This window comes from Hippocampus zosterae, chromosome 12, assembly GCF_025434085.1.
Source record: "Hippocampus zosterae strain Florida chromosome 12, ASM2543408v3, whole genome shotgun sequence".
NCBI classification, from domain to species: domain Eukaryota; kingdom Metazoa; phylum Chordata; class Actinopteri; order Syngnathiformes; family Syngnathidae; genus Hippocampus; species Hippocampus zosterae.
Window position 1 is genome coordinate 6813102 of NC_067462.1, and position 19472 is coordinate 6832573.

At 44.5% G+C, this 19472-nt stretch overlaps 3 protein-coding genes across 3 annotated transcripts; all 3 read left to right on the forward strand.

Moving 5' to 3' along the window:
- Nucleotides 1–305: 305 nt before the first annotated feature.
- slain1a (SLAIN motif family, member 1a) lies at nucleotides 306–9493 on the forward strand. The gene is made up of 9 exons (XM_052081667.1): nucleotides 306–984; nucleotides 3537–3682; nucleotides 4248–4364; nucleotides 4740–4841; nucleotides 5406–5555; nucleotides 5632–5967; nucleotides 6403–6612; nucleotides 7319–7652; nucleotides 8542–9493. The coding sequence occupies exons 1-9, from the start codon at nucleotides 542–544 to the stop codon at nucleotides 8615–8617; spliced, it is 1914 nt and encodes a 637-aa protein (XP_051937627.1). The 5' UTR covers nucleotides 306–541; the 3' UTR covers nucleotides 8618–9493.
- Nucleotides 9494–10612: 1119 nt separating this feature from the next.
- kbtbd7 (kelch repeat and BTB (POZ) domain containing 7) lies at nucleotides 10613–14064 on the forward strand. The gene has a single exon (XM_052081668.1). It carries the CDS (start codon nucleotides 10933–10935, stop codon nucleotides 12805–12807), a length of 1875 nt encoding a protein of 624 aa, XP_051937628.1. The 5' UTR covers nucleotides 10613–10932; the 3' UTR covers nucleotides 12808–14064.
- A 2565-nt stretch (nucleotides 14065–16629) lies between these two features.
- zgc:101559 (Ras-related protein Rab-33B-like) lies at nucleotides 16630–19374 on the forward strand. Its single transcript, XM_052081581.1, has 2 exons — nucleotides 16630–16962; nucleotides 18028–19374. Exons 1-2 carry the CDS (start codon nucleotides 16699–16701, stop codon nucleotides 18472–18474), a joined length of 711 nt encoding a protein of 236 aa, XP_051937541.1. The 5' UTR covers nucleotides 16630–16698; the 3' UTR covers nucleotides 18475–19374.
- Nucleotides 19375–19472: the final 98 nt, after the last annotated feature.

Below are 19472 nucleotides of genomic sequence, written 5' to 3' on the forward strand. Positions count from 1 at the left end.
CCCCACAAGGATTGATAGAGACTTTCAATAACTGTATTGAACAAAAACTCACCAATGAAAGGCACCCGCACTCAAAGTCACAGATGCTACAGTGTCGAACATGAGGATGGCAACCCCAAGTGGACAAAAATAAGTTGACATATTGCTTGGTGCCTGTGGACCCCACGCTGGTGACCCCTTGTCTAACATCATGAAACGATAAGATTTTCAACATCATGAAACGATAAGATTTTCTTCGAAAATGCACCCCCCACCCCCGTCCCCCGAAAAAAAGAAGGAAGAAGCACTTCCTGGCCATGTGGCGTCCAGGAAGCTGCCGACCAATCAGGAGACAGCTTGTAAGTCATGCCAGCATCAGCATCCTCCGCGCATGTGTGTGTGTGAGTGCGAGTGTGTGTGTGAATGCGTGTGCATGAGAGTGCGTGTTCAAATCGCGGAGGTGGGCCGCCTCCGTCCGAATTAAACCAAGGACTCATAAGGGTTCCGGTATCGAAAACTTGACGCGAGCGCGGCCGTCTCTCCATGTGCTCGGCGGCGGCAAATGGACGCCGAGGTGCTACTGGGGCCCCCCGTGATGGCGGACGTGAACGGCAACAATAAGCTGGCCAACGCCGAGCTGGAGGTGCTCAAACTGCAGGAGCTGGTCCGCAAGCTGGAGAAGCAAAACGAGCAGCTGCGGAGCAGGGCCAACGCGGTCAACAATTGTCCCGTCGCCTCCCGCCATCACCATCCCCTCCACAACCACCTCCATGTCCAGACGGGCTCACCGCCCACTTGCCTGGCCCCAGCCAAGGAGCCTTTCCCGGCTAAGTGTGAGAGCCAGTGCCCCCGGGAGCCCTTCGCCTATTTTCAGCCCAGTTCGTCGTCTCCCGATTCCGCCGAGGAGGAGGAAAACGAGTCGGAGGATGGAGGCACGACGGTTCTGGATGAGGTTGACGTACTGGACCTTAACACCGTCCTCACGGTCTCAGAACCAGATAGCTGGTAATACGCTTTTTTAATTACTATGAGTTACGATGTCTCTTTGTGTTTTCCCCCAAGGGGCTGAAATGAAAGATTCCCAAATGCAAACAATAGGGCTTAAATTAGGCCACTTTAGAAATCAATTATTCATCCATCTGAGAGACATTTCGAACTTCAAACCACCACTACGTTACTATACGTTATTTTTCTTATAATACCGATGTGCTCCTTAGATTACACACCATGACAGAATTTGTAAAATGTGCAAAACACATTCATTTTATTTACAAATGAAACGTGTATGCATTTCTGATTATCAAAGCATAGCACTATAGACAACAATGACATGGTGGTACCCGTTCAGTCATATTAAAAAAAAAATCATAATTTTACACATTTTGCCAGGGTATGTAAATTATTCAGCCCAACTCTTGTATATTATGTTGTGACGTTATTTGTGGTTTGAATTGTTGAAAATATAGACAACCTAAAATACAGTTGTAGAGGATCCCACTATAATAAATACTACTACTAATGGTACAGTGAGTACAGTGTATGTACGAGTATGTAGTTGCATAAATGAATGCTTTTAACCAAAAAGGTATGATAAAACACCAACCCACACCTCTAATAAATGCCTTACCCCAAATAGATGCCTGGTTGGTAGGGAAGGGCTCCCGACTAGTAAATGCTCTAGCACTAATATGCTCTTCAATAATAAATCATAAACACATATAGCACCGATTTCAGAAAATACGGTACGTTCATGTAAAGGTACAGTTAAAGGCATTCTCCTTAATAAATGCCTTACCCCTCATAGACACTTGGTAGCATTGACAAAAAAAGGACCTTGGGTTTATATATGAGGAAATGTGATGCGTCTAAAATTTGTTGACGGATGCTACTATTTACACATGGATTCAAGAGTTAACAAGCCCATGTGAACTCTGCTGCGAGCCAAAACAGCAGCGCCTATGAAGCACATATACATGCAGTCCCACCGATGAATTCAAGTGTGAATAATAAACACATTCACTGCTCTAAATTAGCGATGATATTACATAATGTGGAGAGGGTGTTGAGTGCACTTTTTTTTCCCCTCCTAAGACTTAAGAGATCCTTCCCAGTATGCACTTGCAGACATCAGATCAATGATATGGATTTTAGAAGCAGGGGTTTTTTGTTGTTGTTGTTTTTGTTTTTTGCGTACGCCATGACAACGCCGACTGATACTCATGTGTGATGTGATGATGTGGAAAGTGGAGCATGGTGAAAACGGATGCGGCTATGACAAGAGGCAACATTGAGCTGCTTGCCTCGCCGCCGTCCTCCATTTAGAAGACAAGCGATGGCCTCGTGGAGGCGTCTGACTGTGACCTAGATGCTATTATGACGGGTTGGCGTCATTTGAGATGTACTCTTATTGAACTCTGCATATTGGTGAAGAGTCAGATCAGGGTATCAATAATTTGTAAGGAAAAAAAATTAAAGAACAGCCACACTTGTGGGCTGCTCAATAAGCATAGATTTGTGAAAAAGATATTAATTTTACCAAATTAGGCCAGCGATTATATAAGTTAAATATAGACACCATATATTTTACTTCGCAGCTACAAAAATGTACTTAAATGAAGGCCTGTATCCAATAAACCGGAAAAGATGCCAGGACTCCCAGTTAAGTAAATAAACGCCACCTACCATAATATAAAGACATATTTATATATATATTTTTTAAATTATGGTTTCCATAAATAAATTCATCCCCCAATTAACGCACAGTACTCTCTGCTGTTGAATATAAAAAAACACAGACTATATTCATATTTTTTTCATTGTATTTATTTGTTATTAAATAAGCCTTTATTTGAAGCAGTGGCGCCAATAAAGTTAGTAAAAAAATAAAAGTTAGTAAAAAAATAAAATAAAAATGCCTCAGACTGCTATATTAGCAAATATGGTTTTATTTGGAAATGCAGTTTCACAAATAAATTCTCCATGCCTCCGGCACCGGCATGAGGAAATATGTTCAAATAAAATGTTTTGTGTACATAGTATAAGTAAAGGCCTCGGATCGGTTCCACTTGATTGAACTTATTCTGGATAATTATACTGGATGAGGAAATTCCGTATTTTGTATTAAAAAAAAAAAAAGGTTAGGCCATATTAAGGCCTCCTCCCAAGAAATACTGTACCTCACCCTTAATCAACATTCATTTCTCAATAAAGACTTTCAGACACTTTATTCGCATTTTAGCTTTACTAAGGCTCTATTTCATTTGCATGGATAAAACGTCAATTGACTTACCTTGTAAAAATAATATCTTATTTTGTCGATCCATTTTAGGCCTGGCGCATCATGCCAATGAATCGTACGATGACATGAATGAGGCAAAAAGGGAGGATGAACCCTTAAAGGCTCCCCGCTTTTATATGCTTTTAAAAGGTGGCCCTGTAGAACCCGTTGACATTTCAAGCAACAGTAAAGACATTGTCAGTGTCAGCAATAAAACTGCTGCTTGTGTGTGTGTGTGTGTGTGTGTGTGTGTGTGTGTGCGTGTGTGTGTGCGCCTCAGGCTTTATGTGAGTACCAAAGCCAAGCAGCACGGCGGGGACAGCAGCCGTGGCCTCAGCCCTCTCCAGTGGTGCAGGCAGGTCCTGGACCACCCGGGACCAGAAGTGGAACTGGCGAGGATGACTCTATGCCACAGATTGGACCAAGGTAACCTGCGCAAGCACCGCCCGACCCCTCGGATTAACGGCCACACGTGGACAGCTGTGGCCATGAACATGTGATGCTAAGCTGCGACACATGTTGCTCCGCAACCTACACGTGTGTCAACAAACATCTGAACATGAAACGTCATTAAGATGATTTGCTCTTCAGTTGTCAGTCACGGACAAATCAGATACCGGTACTCTCTTCCAAGCTCTTGACATTGTCCTGAAAAGGACACGGCCAAATCTCTGGATTTGGATTAAAAATTCCAAATGACCACTAATGCTTTATCAGGCTAATGAAATGGCAGCAGTGTGTGTCAATTTGAGTAGGTCTCATTGTGTTTTGGGGAATGAGATTTAACCCATATACGTAAGCAATCCCCGCTTATCCTAAAATCCCTTCAGAAAAAAAATAATAATCTGTTGTCGTAATGATGTTACGACGCATGAACAACATCAATAGTGGTATGTCGGAAGAAGATTAATATTTTGGGTTGACTGCTGATCGTATAATCAATCTGCCTTGCTCCTACTGACGACCCCTTTCGCTGTGTTTGTGTGTTTAGCCAAGCGTTGGCGAGGAGTCTCCCCCGTTCGTCCTCACAGCTGCATATACGGGCTGTCCACACTCAGCTGCCCCGTCCTGCCTTACTCCAAACCTGCTGCAATAACCGACACCACAGGTGGGCCCAAAACACCAAATCGGCGCATACACGTAAACCACCGCAGCTTGAGGAAGGTGCAGCTATTTGAGAACAAAAAAAAATAAAATACTGTCGAGCTTTTGGGTAACGTACAAACACGATGCAAACGCACACGTGCTTTGAAGACATCTTGTTGATTTCTATCAACAGCAACCGATTTGAGAGTGAATCTGCTGTTCATACGGGAGTAATGCACTCCATTTTTTTCCCGCAGCGAGCACATGAGATAGTCAGGAAAAGCGATTCAAAGCATATTCATGTTCTATCGCGCAAAGGTGGCGTGCCAACGCACTTTGGATTTGCCCGTTATCCTCGGTCGGGATTAATATTCTCTGTTATCCTTTCCACTTCAAGCTCTGGCGCAGTCGCCGTCATCGTCTGGCCCCGCCCTCCCACTCAGGCCCAACCTCAGCCTGGACAGGGCCCCCACCTTTCTGTCGAACTCCACCTTGCACAGTAAGGCATTCAAATATATTCATTTTCTTCAACTGTTGCCATAGTTTTTAACTTTAAACCCGCTTAACATAAAATTGACAACCGGACTGAAAGGGATCATCCAGCATTTTTTTTCCCCACAATTTAAAACAGTTCCCAGCTGTCTTTATAACATGTCTGTGATGTTGCTTTCAAGTATTTCAGTGCACTTTACACATCATATACTGATCCGGCAATAAACGAGTAACAACTGTGTTCAATGCTCCATATTCTGTTTGGCCAGTGATGAGTGTGATTGTTATTACCGTGATGTGAAATATATGCCCTTTATCTGAAAATAACAAAGGCAGAGGACATAACTCTTTCTTGGTTTTGTCAATTCCCATTTAATGGTAGGCAGGGCCCAATTATTTGCGTACAATCCATTATGAAGTCAATTTTCCATTATATGTCCCCTTCAAATCAATGCTTGTAAAGTTAATCATACGTAGGATGGATTATTTGCAAGATTTCTATTAGCATGACAAATAGTAAGCCAACATTGCGTTTCAAAAGTTAAAAAAAACGAACTCTGGCACCTTTTAGATTTTGGCCAGCGGCATGCGGCCATCAGCCCCCAGTCTTCCCTGGACAGCGAGGCGGGTATTTCAGAGATGGAGGACGACTCCATCTCCATGGGGTACAAACTGCAGGACATGACGGACGTGGAAGTCATGGCCCGCCTTCAGGAGGAGAGTGAGTCAACTGTTCACGCTGAATATCAATCACCCAATGTTTGATTTTTATTCAAATACCAAATTGTTCCTGGTAGGTCTGCGTCAGGATTACGCGTCTACCTCAGCGACGGTCAGTCGTCGCTGCTCCAGCTTCTCTTTGAACTCGCTGCGGCGCAGCGACGTGGATCTGGAGGAGGACGACGAGGAGGACGAGGATGAGGGTTACGACCAGCTCCCTCCTCCCCAGCCTAGACTCTTCCGCACAGGCTCGGTGCAACGAGGCTCCCTGCCCCACTCGCACACATTCTCCAGCTTCAGAGACTGTCGGCGCAGCTCCACCGCCTCATCTTTCTCACTTGGGGGCCTGGCGCCCTATACGGGGGCCGCCAGCCTGAGCGGGGAAACGCACGCGGCATACAGGAACAGCGCAGGTAGTCTCTGCTTTTTTTACTTAACAGATTATTCTAAAAATGATCATGATTTCCAATCTTTTGTCTTATTTTATTTATTCAAATCCAGTCTGGAGATTAGTTTTGCCGAGTGCCTTAGCTTGACACTTTAGCATAATTAACTTACCATATTATATTTTATCCCTAGTTTAGTTCACCTTTTTTTTTAGTTTCCTATCATCAAATTTACTATGAGTATATTATATTTTATCTTATTTAGCTTAGTCGAATTTTGGCCTAGATGATGTTATTACAGCTAACTTGTGGCTGTCCTCTCATATGTTGTTTAATGTTAGCCTAGCTTAGCTTTATTTTAGTGATAATTTCTTATTTTAACTGAGCATTTAGCAGAGTTCAGGGTATCATAGCACACTTAAGTTAAAGTTATTTTGCTTTTGTTTTGCCACGGTTGTAAAGACATTAGGCTGAGGAGAAGCATGCCCAACCTGATGCGAGCCCCCAGCATGCCGAGCGTTCCCAGTATCCCGAGTGTTCCCAGTATGCAATGCCTGGCTTCCCCCGTCACCCCCCCGTCCCATGGCCCCTCCTCCTTGCCAACCATGTCCTCCCTGCGCAGCAGCCTCAGCTTTGACTCGTCAAGCAGCCTCGCACGCCTCCAGTCCTCCAGTAAGACCCAACACCTCCCGTATGTGCATTGTTGATATCACATAACGTCCAATAAACAATAATGTCCATGGTTAAGGGTTCTTATCCTCTTGTATCTTATATTAGAGATTTTTTTTTACTTCCGATATGTTATTTCGGCAGACTAGCTCATTTTAGCTGATTCAAAGAAAATCTTATTTTAACATCTCTCATTTTATTTGAACGTATTTAGCCTAGTTTGGGATATTTTGACTTACCGGTAATTTTACTTATCTTAACTCCATGTTGGGCGGCCCGGTAGTCCAGTGGTTAGCACGTCAGCTTCACAGTGCAGAGGTTCGATTCCAGCTCCGGCCTCCCTGTGTGGAGTTTGCATGTTCTCCCCGGGCCTGCGTGGGTTTTCTCCGGGTGCTCCGGTTTCCTCCCACATTCCAAAAACATGCGTGGCAGGCTGATTGAACACTCTAAATTGTCCCTAGTTGTGAGTGTGAGTGCGAATGGTTGTTCGTTTCTGTGTGCCCTGCGATTGGCTGGCAACCGATTCAGGGTGTCCCTCGCCTACTGCCCGAAGACAGCTGGGATAGGCTCCAGCACCCCCGCGACCCTAGTGAGGATCAAGCGGTTCGGAAGATGAATGAATGAATGAATAACTCCATGTTTTTTCATCTTTTGCAAAATATTTTATTTTATTTTAGCAGTTAAGGATATTTTATCTTTGTGGCTACAGTTCCATTACCGGGCCAGCTGAGTCAACGCGTCCAGAGCGTTGGCAACTTCCCCGCCACTTCTCGTCAACCGCTCAAAGCCACCGCCTATGTCAGCCCCACTGTCCTGCAGGGCCCCTCCGCCTTGTCCTCCTCCACCAGCCTGCACTCCATCCCTGGCAGCACACCGCTGCCTCAGCCCCTTAAGCCCACCGCCAGCTCGGTACCACAGCCCATAAAGACCCCTGCTGCAGCCGCCCCGTCTGCTGTCCCCCGCAGCTCACTCCCTCGCCCCGCCTCCTTCGTGGCCCTTGGTGGAGCTCCACGCTCCAGCAAAATTATACAACCCACACGCAGGTGAGATTCACAAACCATCCTACTCAAACACCCGTTATTTGTAAATAAATTTGGTTGCTAGCTCTGGGCAGCCTCCAGGTCTCACCACGGAAAGGGCCAATTTTCCTCCAGGGGGACCAGTGCCATGTCGTCATGGCCACCAGGGAGTGCTCCATAGCTGTCCACATATCTGCCGCTGAAATTAATAGATGCCCACATTATGGCAACTACCAATCAGTGGAAAGCTGTTTTAATTTATTTACATATCAAATATAATTGAGGGCGGCCCGGTAGTCCAGTGGTTAGCACGTCGGCTTCACAGTGCAGAGGTACCGGGTTTGATTCCAGCTCCGGCCTCCCTGTGTGGAGTTTGCATGTTTTCCCTGGGCCTGCGTGGGTTTTCTCCGGGTGCTCCGGTTTCCTCCCACATTCCAAAAACATGCGTGGCAGGCTGATTGAACACTCTAAATTGTCCCTAGGTGTGAGTGTGAGTGCGAATGGTTGTTCGTTTCTGTGTGCCCTGCGATTGGCTGGCAACCGATTCAGGATGTCCCCCGCCTACTGCCCGAAGACAGCTGGGATAGGCTCCAGCACCCCCGCGACCCTAGTGAGGATCAAGCGGCTTGGAAGATGAATGAATGAATGAATGAATGAATATACCGGTAATTGAGGAATTCCATGTTCTTTTTTCTGACTTGATTATATCATTAGGTTTCTTTCCTGATTGTTATATTTCATAACTGAATAATCCTACTCATATATAACAATGTTGTTGTGTTTATATCTGATTGAATTTCCACATCAATACAAAAGCAGATTGAGTTCATGTTCTTGCAGCTTTGAATGGTTAAAATGAATGAATGAGTGGAGACATGTCATTGAATATTATTTTCGTTACTCTCCCTTGCAGTTTGCTGACACCCCCAAAGAGCCTAACCTCCCTAAGTACCCTGAGGGATGCCAGCTGGAAAGATGGCTGCTACTAACATTCCACAGGTATCGTCATAAAAATGATAATAATACTACCCAGTACTCGTAATAAACAGGGTCAAGCTGCATTACTCACTGTAACAGCATTTGTTGAGCTGTCCCTTAAGAAAGAATGACTGTTTTTTTTCCTCTCTGAGGAATAAAGTTAATAGATCCAGCAGGCTGGATTGTCAAAATAAAACAGGGGTGGGAAACCTGAGGCCCTTGGGCCAGATATGGCCCACCGGAGCAGTTGAGCTGGACCAAAAACCCTCCCCAAATCTCCTAATATGTATTCAAAAACATTTGTTTGCTGGTCCTCTCATATTTTCTTATTTTCTAAGGACTTTATACAACTGAGGTTCCCCACCCCTGTTATCGACTCTTGCAATATCCCACTAACCAGTTGTTAAATGTGAATTCTTTACTACTGTAAGTTTGTGTGTGTTGATTGGTTCTCTGCAAGCTGAAAAGAAAAAAGTCACGCTTTTGTACATGCGTTTTTCAAATCTCTCACAAACTTTTGTCACTGTGGTGTAAAAATGATGAAAAATGTTTGGCTACATCCTGTGCCTGTTTGGAAGTGGTGTCACATTCATCATATTCATATCACTTCTATTTACTGGCCTCATCTTGCAGCACTTTTCTCGAAAATATGTGAATAACACTTTAAAAGTTTGTATTTGTTTTGGGTTGCTTAAATTATAAAAGTTTTTGACGTGAATTTCGGTGTGTGTTTTTTTTTATTGTGTTTCCTTTTTTAAAAGATACTTTCCTTAGTGTAACTGGCCGCTGCATTGATATTGCACATCATCTCTCGTGTTCTACCATGTGTATGATGAGAAGCTTAAGGAGACGGTGAATTTTTCAAGTGAAATAAAAGGTTTTGAAAACATTGTGTCTTCCATTTAACCAAAACAACAACAGTAAATTATTGAAATAATTTGCGGTTTAGCATCGTTTCTTTGCATTTGATTTCTTATTTTAATAGTATATTTTATTTTTTATAAAATATTGCATTGTGATACATTTACATTTTGATGAAGAATTTTATTAAATTCGTCCTTCCACTTTCCATACTGCTAATGGGACACTCAAAATTGTCCCAAGGTGTGATTGTTTGTCGATGGATGCCCTTGGCAACCAGTTCAGTGTACCCGACCTACTGCCCGAAGAAAATTGGGATTATCTCCAGGATGCCAGTGACCCTTGCATGGATAAACAGATTAAAAATGGATGGATAATAATAACAACATTTTTTTTCTCAAAAAGCTCCACCGCTTTTAGCCATGATACTCAGCACAGCTATATAAAGTCACAGGGAAGAAGCCCAACAAGAAAACAACGATTCTAAAATGGGCTGGAGCGGTCGGACTGGCTGGACCTGTCTGAAAGGCTGCGCTGTTTCCACTCGGCAAATAGACTGCACACGGAAAAAAATTGTATTCTGTTTGAAATTAAACGTTAATCTTGTATTGTGTTGGGGTCCGAATTGACCCGTTTTCAGGTTAGCAACAGATGGGAACAGCTTCTGAACACAATACAAGGGTAAAATAAACGACAACAAATAATATGGATTTCAGTTGGTTTTTTTTACATGTCTTTGGTGTATTGTAGGAGAATGTATAGGGGGAATTTTAGATTAAAATGTGTAAATCTTCTGGATTTAACACTAGTCATTTTGTCCTGGATTTTCAAATAATGCTCTTATTCCATGTGAAATTGACCCAGTTCTGACAGCCAATCACAGGCGTCCTTTTGCTAAGACGGACCCAGTTGTATGAGTTTACGGTGGGAGAGAACGGAAGTACTGCGCTCTGACTTCAGAGCTAAACGATCCTTCATCTAAATTGACGCAGAATGTCAAATAAAGGTTATTAAATGCGACTAATTCAAACAAAGTGCATTAGTATTATAATTTACATATTAAATACAATTTGTGAAATCATTTTAACATATATACACTTACAAGGTTTTTTTTATTTTGACACTCAATGTTTTTTTTAATCACTGTCCCCGCCTTCCGCGGTCTGGCTGTTTCTCTTCTAAAGCATTATACACACACCGAGTAGAGGGAAGAAAATCAACCCATCTACGGAGGATTTTAAGTGGACATTATGGTCATTTGGAGACAAAAACCAACTTCGAGACACAAAAGCGTCCACCCAAACCGTTAAGTGGTTGGTAATTTTTGTTGTTGTTGTTGTTCAAGCATATATTTGAGGTTTTCTCGTGAGCGGATGTGTCCTTGTCGGCTAGCCGTGGAGGTGGAGCGCGAGGCGGTGTCTTATCAGAAAGCTTCCGCGACGTGAGATAAAAACTAGATCCAAAAATGGCTTCGGTGTTAGGCTGCTTCAGTGGACCCGAAGTGTTGGAGGACGTAAGTCACGCTCAAGGTTTGATGGGGGAGTTGAAGGTGTTGTACGACAGCCGCCTCCTCTCTGACATTACTATCGAGGTGGACCCCAACGGAGAACCCTTGGAGCCCAACGGAGGTGGTATGAGGGAGGGGCCCTCGGGTGACGACCTCGTCCAGCTGTTCCACTGCAGCCGCAACGTCCTGGCCGCCGCCAGCCCTTACTTCAAGAGCATGTTCACCGGCGGCTTGACCGAGAGCGTTCAGGAGAGGGTGGCCATCCGTGGGGTGGATGTAGAGTCCATGTCGGTCATCGTGGACTACTGCTACACGGGGAAGGTGACCATCACCGAGAGCAACGTGCAGAGGCTGTACGCCGCCGCCAATATGCTCCAACTGGAGTACATCAGGAAGGCCTGCTCCGGCTTCATGACCCGCAGGCTCGACCTCGCCAACTGTGTCGGGGTTCTGAAGTTCGCCGACACCTACGACAACCTCGAGCTGAAGGACAGTGCCCGAGCCTTCATCGCCAGGAACTTCGGCCAGCTGTGCATCGCGGGGGAGCTTTGCGAATTGGACCTACACCAGTTGGAGGACCTGCTCTCCCTGGACACGTTGGACGTAGCCTGCGAGCGCGAAGTGTGCTCAGCCGCCCTGCGCTGGATCGAGGCCAACACGCCGCTCAAGAAGGAGGACACTCTGCGGGCGCTGAGGTGCGTGCGCTGGAACCTGTTCACCGAGAGGGACAAGCGCTACCTGGAGGGGCTGGCTGCGAGGCCCTTCATCGAGAAGTACCTTGAGTCGTTCTTCAACAGGCCCTGCGCCATGGCCGCATCTCTGGACGTTCCCAAGCACAGGATAGGCGTGAGTGCCAAAGAAATGATCTTGTTCTTCGGTCTTCCCAACGACAACATCATGTGCTGCGATCCATACACTGAGGACCTCTACTTTGTGACACCTCCTCTCGTTGATCTGAGCACCCAGGATTACAAACGCTCCACCATGGAGTCCCTCATTGCTTGTTCTAGCCCAGAAAACAACCTTTATCTCGCCTCTCACCTCTCCAAACACTTCTGGCAGTACAATCCGGTGCTCAACAGCTGGCAGGAGCTAGCGGAGAGGCCGCTTGGGAGGATTCACTCTGGGATGGGCTACCTCAATGGTCACGTGTACCTTTTGGGGGGACGGAACCCTGTGACAGACGCCCGGCTGAAAGAGGTGGAATGTTACAGTGTCCAGAGGAACCAGTGGACCTTCGTTGCTCCTCTGCCGCATTCTTTCAGTAAGATGCAGGTGGTGGCATTGAACGATCACTTATACGTCGTGAACAAGCGGCGCATGTTGTGCTATGACCCGCGCCGCAACCGCTGGCGACACTGCGGCTCGCTGCGCCGCGACAAGCTGCACAAGGCGTGCGTTTACCAGGACCAGATCATCTGCGTGTGCGACATCCCTGTGGTGAAAGCCTACAGCCCGGCGCGGGGCGAGTGGCGGCGGCTGGCCGACATCCCCATCGACAGCCGCGCCCTCAACTACCAGGTGATCCAACATGGCGGCAAGCTGCTGCTCCTCACGCAGACGTTGTTGCAGCACAACAAGAACCGTGTTCTCATGCACGAGTACGAGCCGACGCGGGAGAGCTGGAAGAGCGTCATGGCAGTCTACGTGTCCACGTTGGGGCCTGTCTGCGTTTCTACACGCGTCTACCCGGCGTGCCTGGGCTCGGCGCACAGCTTCTCAACTGAGGAAGATGACGACAGTGGATCCAGCGCCGACTGGGACCTCGACGGCTTGACGGACGCAGATTCCGATTCGGCTAGCTCCAGCTCATTCTCGGACGAGAACTGGTAGTTGCATTTTCACCGGGTTGCTGCGGCTGAACGGATCCATTTTCTATACCACGACAGTGGGAAGCTCGAGTTTATTCCTGAGGTCTTGCTTTCCCAAACTTGTGCTTTCTTCCCAGAACCGCAATGGACTAAAATACGTTACATATTGAAACAAAATGTACTTAAAACTGTTTAAGAACCCTGATGATGTGTATTCAGATTTAATGACTCCGTGACTATGAATCTAAAGTTATTCATCCATTTTCCATAGTGTTTGTCCTCACTCTCCAATAAAAGAGCCCGTGACCCAATAAAAAGTGACTCCACCCATGTTTTAGGTTACAATGCAAAAGCCTGTCTTGACTGTTTTTTTTTTTAATTCCCTGGCTCAATGTCCCGTGTCTGATACCGAGAGACGATGTACTAAAGCAGCGGTCAGGTCAGGCTGCCGCTACTTGCTCAATTTCCACTGTGTCGAATTACAAAAACGGCCCAGCAAAGCTCTACAAAGCTAGTGCGGCTTTACAATGTTTATTCAGGGACCGGAGCGTGTCAAGCTCAAAGCAAATACACGAGCGATGCGGGTGACACCAAATGCGAAGCGTATTTTCTTGCACTTCGGCTTTGTGTAAAGTGGCCATTTCGTGTCTGGGCTTAGAAGTGATTTGTCGTCTTTGTGTTGAACGCAGCTGAAGATGTGTTGAACTGTAGCCGTCGTGCGCTGCACTCACAGAGCCAAAACATCTCCGAGAGGTATTTATTTAACAATACTGGACTGTATGTTTATCTTTGTGCTTGTTAGAATTGCACTGCATCATACTGAGAGGTGTTTCTAATATATTGGTTACATTACCAACATATAATACACATTTTGTTAGATTAATACCTCCCTTGTGTCAGTCAAAATTGAGCAGTGTTAGCTTTTTAAACACAAATTTTGCTCATTTTGGGTGCAGACTTTGGCGACATGGCGAGTGCATTATGCTGACTCAGGTTTTTTGGTATGTGTATGTAGGTTTATATCAACGTATTCCATTATTTAAATTCAACCAATCTGTTTTGATTTTACCCCCCCACACTTATTTTCCAATGTTAACCGATTAATACTTATGAATCCCATCTAATCTGGTTGTTAACGCAAGCTACAGGACTACGATGTACAGAACCGTTGTTATTCCACTCCAAGTATTATATCCATAACAGATTAGTTACTTGCAAGTGTGTGTGTGTGTGTGTGTTATATGTGTTTTCTATGGTGAATAAAGGCAATTTTAATATATATTTTTGGTGTGTGTGTGTGCATGTGCAAAACAAATAAACTGGATTACAATGGCAGTCTTATTGTCAATAAACCATCTGATTGAATAGCAGTGGTTTGGTTTTGATGTTGTTTTATGTGGAAGAGTAACACTGTAAATAACCCCAAATAAATTCTAAAATAAGACCAAAAATATCCTAGCATTTCATTACCCTTTTACCAAACTTTTTTTTTTTTTGGTCAAAGTCAGATTTTTGCAGAAAATGACTCAATTAATTCAATGCAAATGTTTCAAAAATTCCTTCAGTTCTTTATTGATAAGGTCTCTACAGCTAGGATTCCGGTCCCAAATACCGCATCTGACCCCTCTGTCCATGTTCCATGTTCAGCTGTCCTAAATTCTTTTGATACTGTGTCCTTGGCGCTTTTGGAGGATGTAGTTCGCCAGACGAAGCCATCTGGCTCCCCTTGCGACTCTCTTCCCCCACGCTTCTTTCAGGAGGTTCTCCCGAGTGTTGGTGCATCGGTCTTGGATATCATCAACAGCAGCCTTTCTTCTGGTGTAGTTCCCCAACAGTTTAAACATGCTGTGGTCCAACCCTTGATCAAGAAACCTGGTCTTGATCCAGATGAGCTGTCAAGTTACAGACCCATTTCCAAACTGCCTTTCATTTCCAAAATTCTGGAAAAAGTGGTGCACATGCAGTTGAAACTTTTCTTGGATGAACATAACATCTTGGAGGTCTTCCAGTCAGGTTTCAAGACGATGCATAGCACAGAGTCAGCCCTGTTACGCGTTTCTAATGACATCCTCCTGGCAAATGACTCTGGAGACCACGTGTGTCTGGTTTTATTGGACTTAACTGCAGCATTTGATACAGTGGATCACAGTATTCTGCTGACTCGTTTGCAGCACTTGGTGGGCATTGGCGGGAGTGCTCTTGATTGGTTTAGGTCCTATCTAGCTGACAGGACCTTTTGTGTCAGCCTTGGCTGCTCTGAATCACGCACTGCTCCCCTGTCATGTGGTGTTCCACAGGGCTCAATTCTGGGGCCTCTGCTGTTCTCGCTGTATCTGCTCCCATTGGGTTCCATCTTAAGGAAACATGGTATTCCTTTCCACTGCTATGCAGATGACTGCCAGATCTATGTCCCACTGAGCAAGAAAGACACCTTCTCATTAAGGCCACTCCTATCCTGTCTGGAAGAAATCAAAACCTGGATGGCACAAAATTTCTTGAAGTTCAACGAAAAGAAGACAGAGGTGATATTGTTTGGCCCCAGTGGACCTTGTACATTCCATCCTGTAGACTTGGGCCCCCTATCTCCTTATCTGAAATCAACGGTCTCAAACTTGGGACTTAAACTGGACAGTGATTTCAAACTCGATCGGCAAATTGGTGCCGTTGTTAAATCCAGCTTCTTTCACCTTAGACAGCTGGCCAAAATAAAACCTCTCCTCTCACATGAACACTTTGAGACAGTAATTCATGCCTTTGTCACATCCCGGCTCGATTACTGCAACGCCCTGTACTTTGGAGTCAGCCAGTCCTCCATCAAGCGCCTTCAGCTGGTACAGAATGCCGCTGCTCGCCTCTTGACTGGTACTCGTAAGAGGGAGCATATAACTCCTACTTTGGCATCCCTTCACTGGCTCCCCATTCATTTTAGAATTATTTTTAAGATCCTCCTCTTTGTTTTCAAATCTCTGAATAATCTCGCGCCACCTTACCTCTCTGAGCTCATACGCCCCTACACCCCTGCCCGGCGCCTCAGGTCTGTGGACCAGTCTTTGCTAGACGTACCAAGAACTAAACTGAGGCTCAGAGGGGATCGAGCCTTTTCTGTTGCTGGTCCATCTCTCTGGAATGACCTCCCACTGAACATTCGGCAAGCCTCCTCGCTGCCCATCTTTAAAGCCCTCCTCAAAACTCACTTGTATTCTTTGGCGTTTGACTCAGCATGACTTAGATTTGCTATTGGTTTTACTGCTTGGTGCTTTCTACCGCCTTATTACTTATTACTTATTACTGATTCGTCTTACTGTTTATTGTATATGTTAAATCGCTCCATGTACAGCACTTTGTATGCAGCGATGGCTGTTTGAAAGTGCTCTATAAATACTGTTGACTTGACTTGACTTGACTTGAAAAATGCCCATCTCAAAGAAGGAAGATGAATCCGTTATGTTATCAGCGTCCATCCATCCATATTCTATCACTTATCCGAGGTCGGGTTGCAAGGGCAGCAGATTTGGCAGCAGAGGCCAGGCTTTCCTTTCCCCACCACTTCTTCCAGATCCATCCATTAAAACAGGATTAATATTCAACATGGAAATACGTACTGTATTTCAGTTGAATAACATTTTGAATTAAAATATATTTTATTTTTATTATTATTGTAATGCTTTTAATTGATTAATATACGTTTAAATTTATTCAATTTAGCTTTGTAATCAAATTGAGAAAAATATTATTTTTTTGGTAATATTTAGATACAGTATATAAATGTAATACTAAAAAATAAAGTAGAACTATTCAAAAAGATTCCAGTTTTCATTTCCGGTGTACGTTCTCGCGAATTCTCACGTCACTCTCGCGTGATTTCACAAGTGTCCACTGTCTACGAGCAGGCCTCTCGGCGAGACGATGAGCTATGGCAATAGAAAACAAAACCAGTGATGAGGAATATGACTCGGTTTTTTTCGACTCCCTGGAGCTGTCGTCATCGTCGTCGCAATATGATGGCAACTCGTCGCCGTGTCGCGTGTTCAAAATTATCGTCATAGGAGACACTAACGTGGGCAAGACGTGTTTGACGTACAGATTCTGCGGGGGGTCTTTCTTTAAGAACCCCGAAGCGACCATTGGTGTTGACTTTAGGGAGAGGACGCTGGAGCTGGATGGGGAAATCATTAAGGTAAAATCACGACTGGCATTGACACATTGCAGGGTGTCTACTCGGCGTAACCCTGATGTAAAAAAAACACACACACACAGAGACACTGCTTAACTTAAGATTCATTCGTAAATGTGTGGTCGCATTGAAAAATAGCGTTTTCTTGCTCAAAAATAGGGTGAACGTATTGCAGATGAAAGTGACGTCATAGCACGGCAAACCGATAGGAGGCAACCATCGCTGTTTTTGGCAAATGATAAAAACATTTTAGCTATTTTCCGTTACAACTACAGTATTAGAAAAAATAAAATAGGATAATGTATTTTTGAATTAATTTATAGTGCAGACCTCATAAGTCAAGATCAAAACATGTCACTCTATTGTCCAAACAAATACATTGCTGATATTATAAATATTTAGTATACGAAACATGAATATCCGTTTAACCTTTCTAGGGCCTAGGCCCATATTCAGGTAGTTTTGTATCTACATGTCATAGTAGCTCATAAAATTGCAATCTGAATGGTTTCACCATCTTTTCCTGTTAATTACTCCATGCAGACCTTTCGTGAACCAGAAGTTAATTTTTCTCTTATTTGTTGAGATGGAGGCAGGTGTTAAAAGAGAGAGGAGCAACTCCGCACCCCGTTTCGCTGTGCAAGCTAGCCAGCCGAAGCTCGTGCATAGCACAGAGCTTTCCTCTAGAGTAACCAAACAGCGCAAAACAGGAAGGATGTGTAGCTGTTCAATGTTGACACAATTTTTTTTACAGGAATATGATGGTTTTAATTAATTTATTTATTTATGAAATTTGTACTTGTCCAATAATCTGCAAGGTGTGTGGTGACCCGTCCAATAATCTGCAAGGTGTGTGGTGACCCGACACAATGTTTTACTGGCCATCAGGCCACCTTTAATGTCGGAGCCTAAGAATTCACTTTTATTGGGGGATTTTTTTTTCTCAATGGATTGTTTGGGTCACTAATGAGAGCAACCCCTCTCCCCCTTAAAAAAAATAATCCATATCTCTTCGACATTAGTTCATGCACTGAGTGTTTTTTTTAATATTGCTTCATTTGGGTCCAGTTGCAGATCTGGGACACGGCAGGCCAGGAGCGTTTCAGGAAGAGCATGGTGGAGCACTATTATCGCAGCGCGCACGCCGTCATCTTCGTCTATGATGTAACCAGCCTGACAACCTTCCAGAGCATCCCCGACTGGATCGAGGAATGCAGCCGTCATGCTGTGGGGCCCCTGGTGCCCCGCGTGGTGGTGGGCAACAAGTGTGACCTCTGGAACCACCGCGAGGTGCCGACGTCGGCAGCGCAGTGCTTCGCTGATGGGCACAACATGCCCCTATTCGAGACCTCGGCCAAGGACCCCGCTGAGAAGGAGCATGTGGATGCCATTTTCCTGACACTGGCCTACAGGCTCAAGAGCCACAAACCTCTGAGACTGAAGCCACCCTCTGAGTGCGACATTGGCCATCTTTGGAAACCCAGAGAGGAGGAAGTGGTAACCTGTCAGTGCTGATAGTTAGCATCCAACCACAAGCTTCCTGTGAATTTATACTTTGATCTTCCTGTAGATATGCACTTCACAGGCAGTGCAGAGGGATGAATTTGCACTATGTTTCTATGAAATGCATGCAAAAATATACCGGTCATGTAGCTTTTTTTTTTTTAGTTGAGAACAAAATAGAATTGGGTGCACTTAATTTTTACAGTGGATCCTCCAAAATTGAGCACATGATCGTTTTGATCATTTGCTCCACCATTCTCAAATCTTAATTTACTGTACGAACAATATTTTTTAGTCTTATTTTAACCGCATCACTTATGTGAGCAAAGGGCAAGCAGAAGTTACAGGATTGAGCCTGTACCAACTGACTTCGGATGAGAGGAGAGGATAGACCCAGGACTGATTGCCAGTCACTCACATGCACACCTTTGGACAATTGGGAATCTTCAGTAAACCTTAACTTGCATAACATCAGGCTGAAAAGTGATTAAGGTGAAGCTTTAAAGTGTTAAACTGGATGTTCCACTGTATTATGGAGTAAGCAATCAGCCATGTAGCGACACTATTAACACACCTGTGCATGCTTAAAGGCAAAAGACGCAATGTTTTAAAGGGACATTTATATTGTTAAAAGTGAAACAGTCACCATGTTTAAGGTGTTTTCTTCAAAACGCATATGATCATAACCAGCTCTATCTCAGATACTCTTAATCAATTGCAATGGTACTGATTACGTGAATTTTTTTTCACTCTCTTTTTCGTCCAAACAAGCCTTGAAATGCAGACAGTCATTCCTATCTGGACCACCTTGAATTTTGCCACATGCCACCAAAGTGACTGGTGTCGACTTTGAGAGTGATTTTGGTCTTGTTTGTTTGAATCAACCAAATAAAACGTGGTTTGTTGCAGAAAGTCGAGTTTGGTTTGTTTATTACATTTATTTTTTGTGTGCGTGTGTGTGTGTGTATATATACCAGGTGTCACCAACATTTTTGAGGGTGAGAGCAACT

Bases quoted from the DNA above. Each gene is read 5' to 3' on its own strand.
- slain1a (XM_052081667.1), top strand. From the start codon at position 542: ATGGACGCCGAGGTGCTACTGGGGCCCCCCGTGATGGCGGACGTGAAC. The intron at 4,365-4,739 runs GTGGGCCCAAAA...TTCCACTTCAAG, and splicing joins TGCAATAACCGACACCACAG to CTCTGGCGCAGTCGCCGTCA. The intron at 4,842-5,405 runs GTAAGGCATTCA...GGCACCTTTTAG, and splicing joins GTCGAACTCCACCTTGCACA to ATTTTGGCCAGCGGCATGCG.
- kbtbd7 (XM_052081668.1), top strand. From the start codon at position 10,933: ATGGCTTCGGTGTTAGGCTGCTTCAGTGGACCCGAAGTGTTGGAGGAC.
- zgc:101559 (XM_052081581.1), top strand. From the start codon at position 16,699: ATGGCAATAGAAAACAAAACCAGTGATGAGGAATATGACTCGGTTTTT. The intron at 16,963-18,027 runs GTAAAATCACGA...ATTTGGGTCCAG, and splicing joins TGGATGGGGAAATCATTAAG to TTGCAGATCTGGGACACGGC.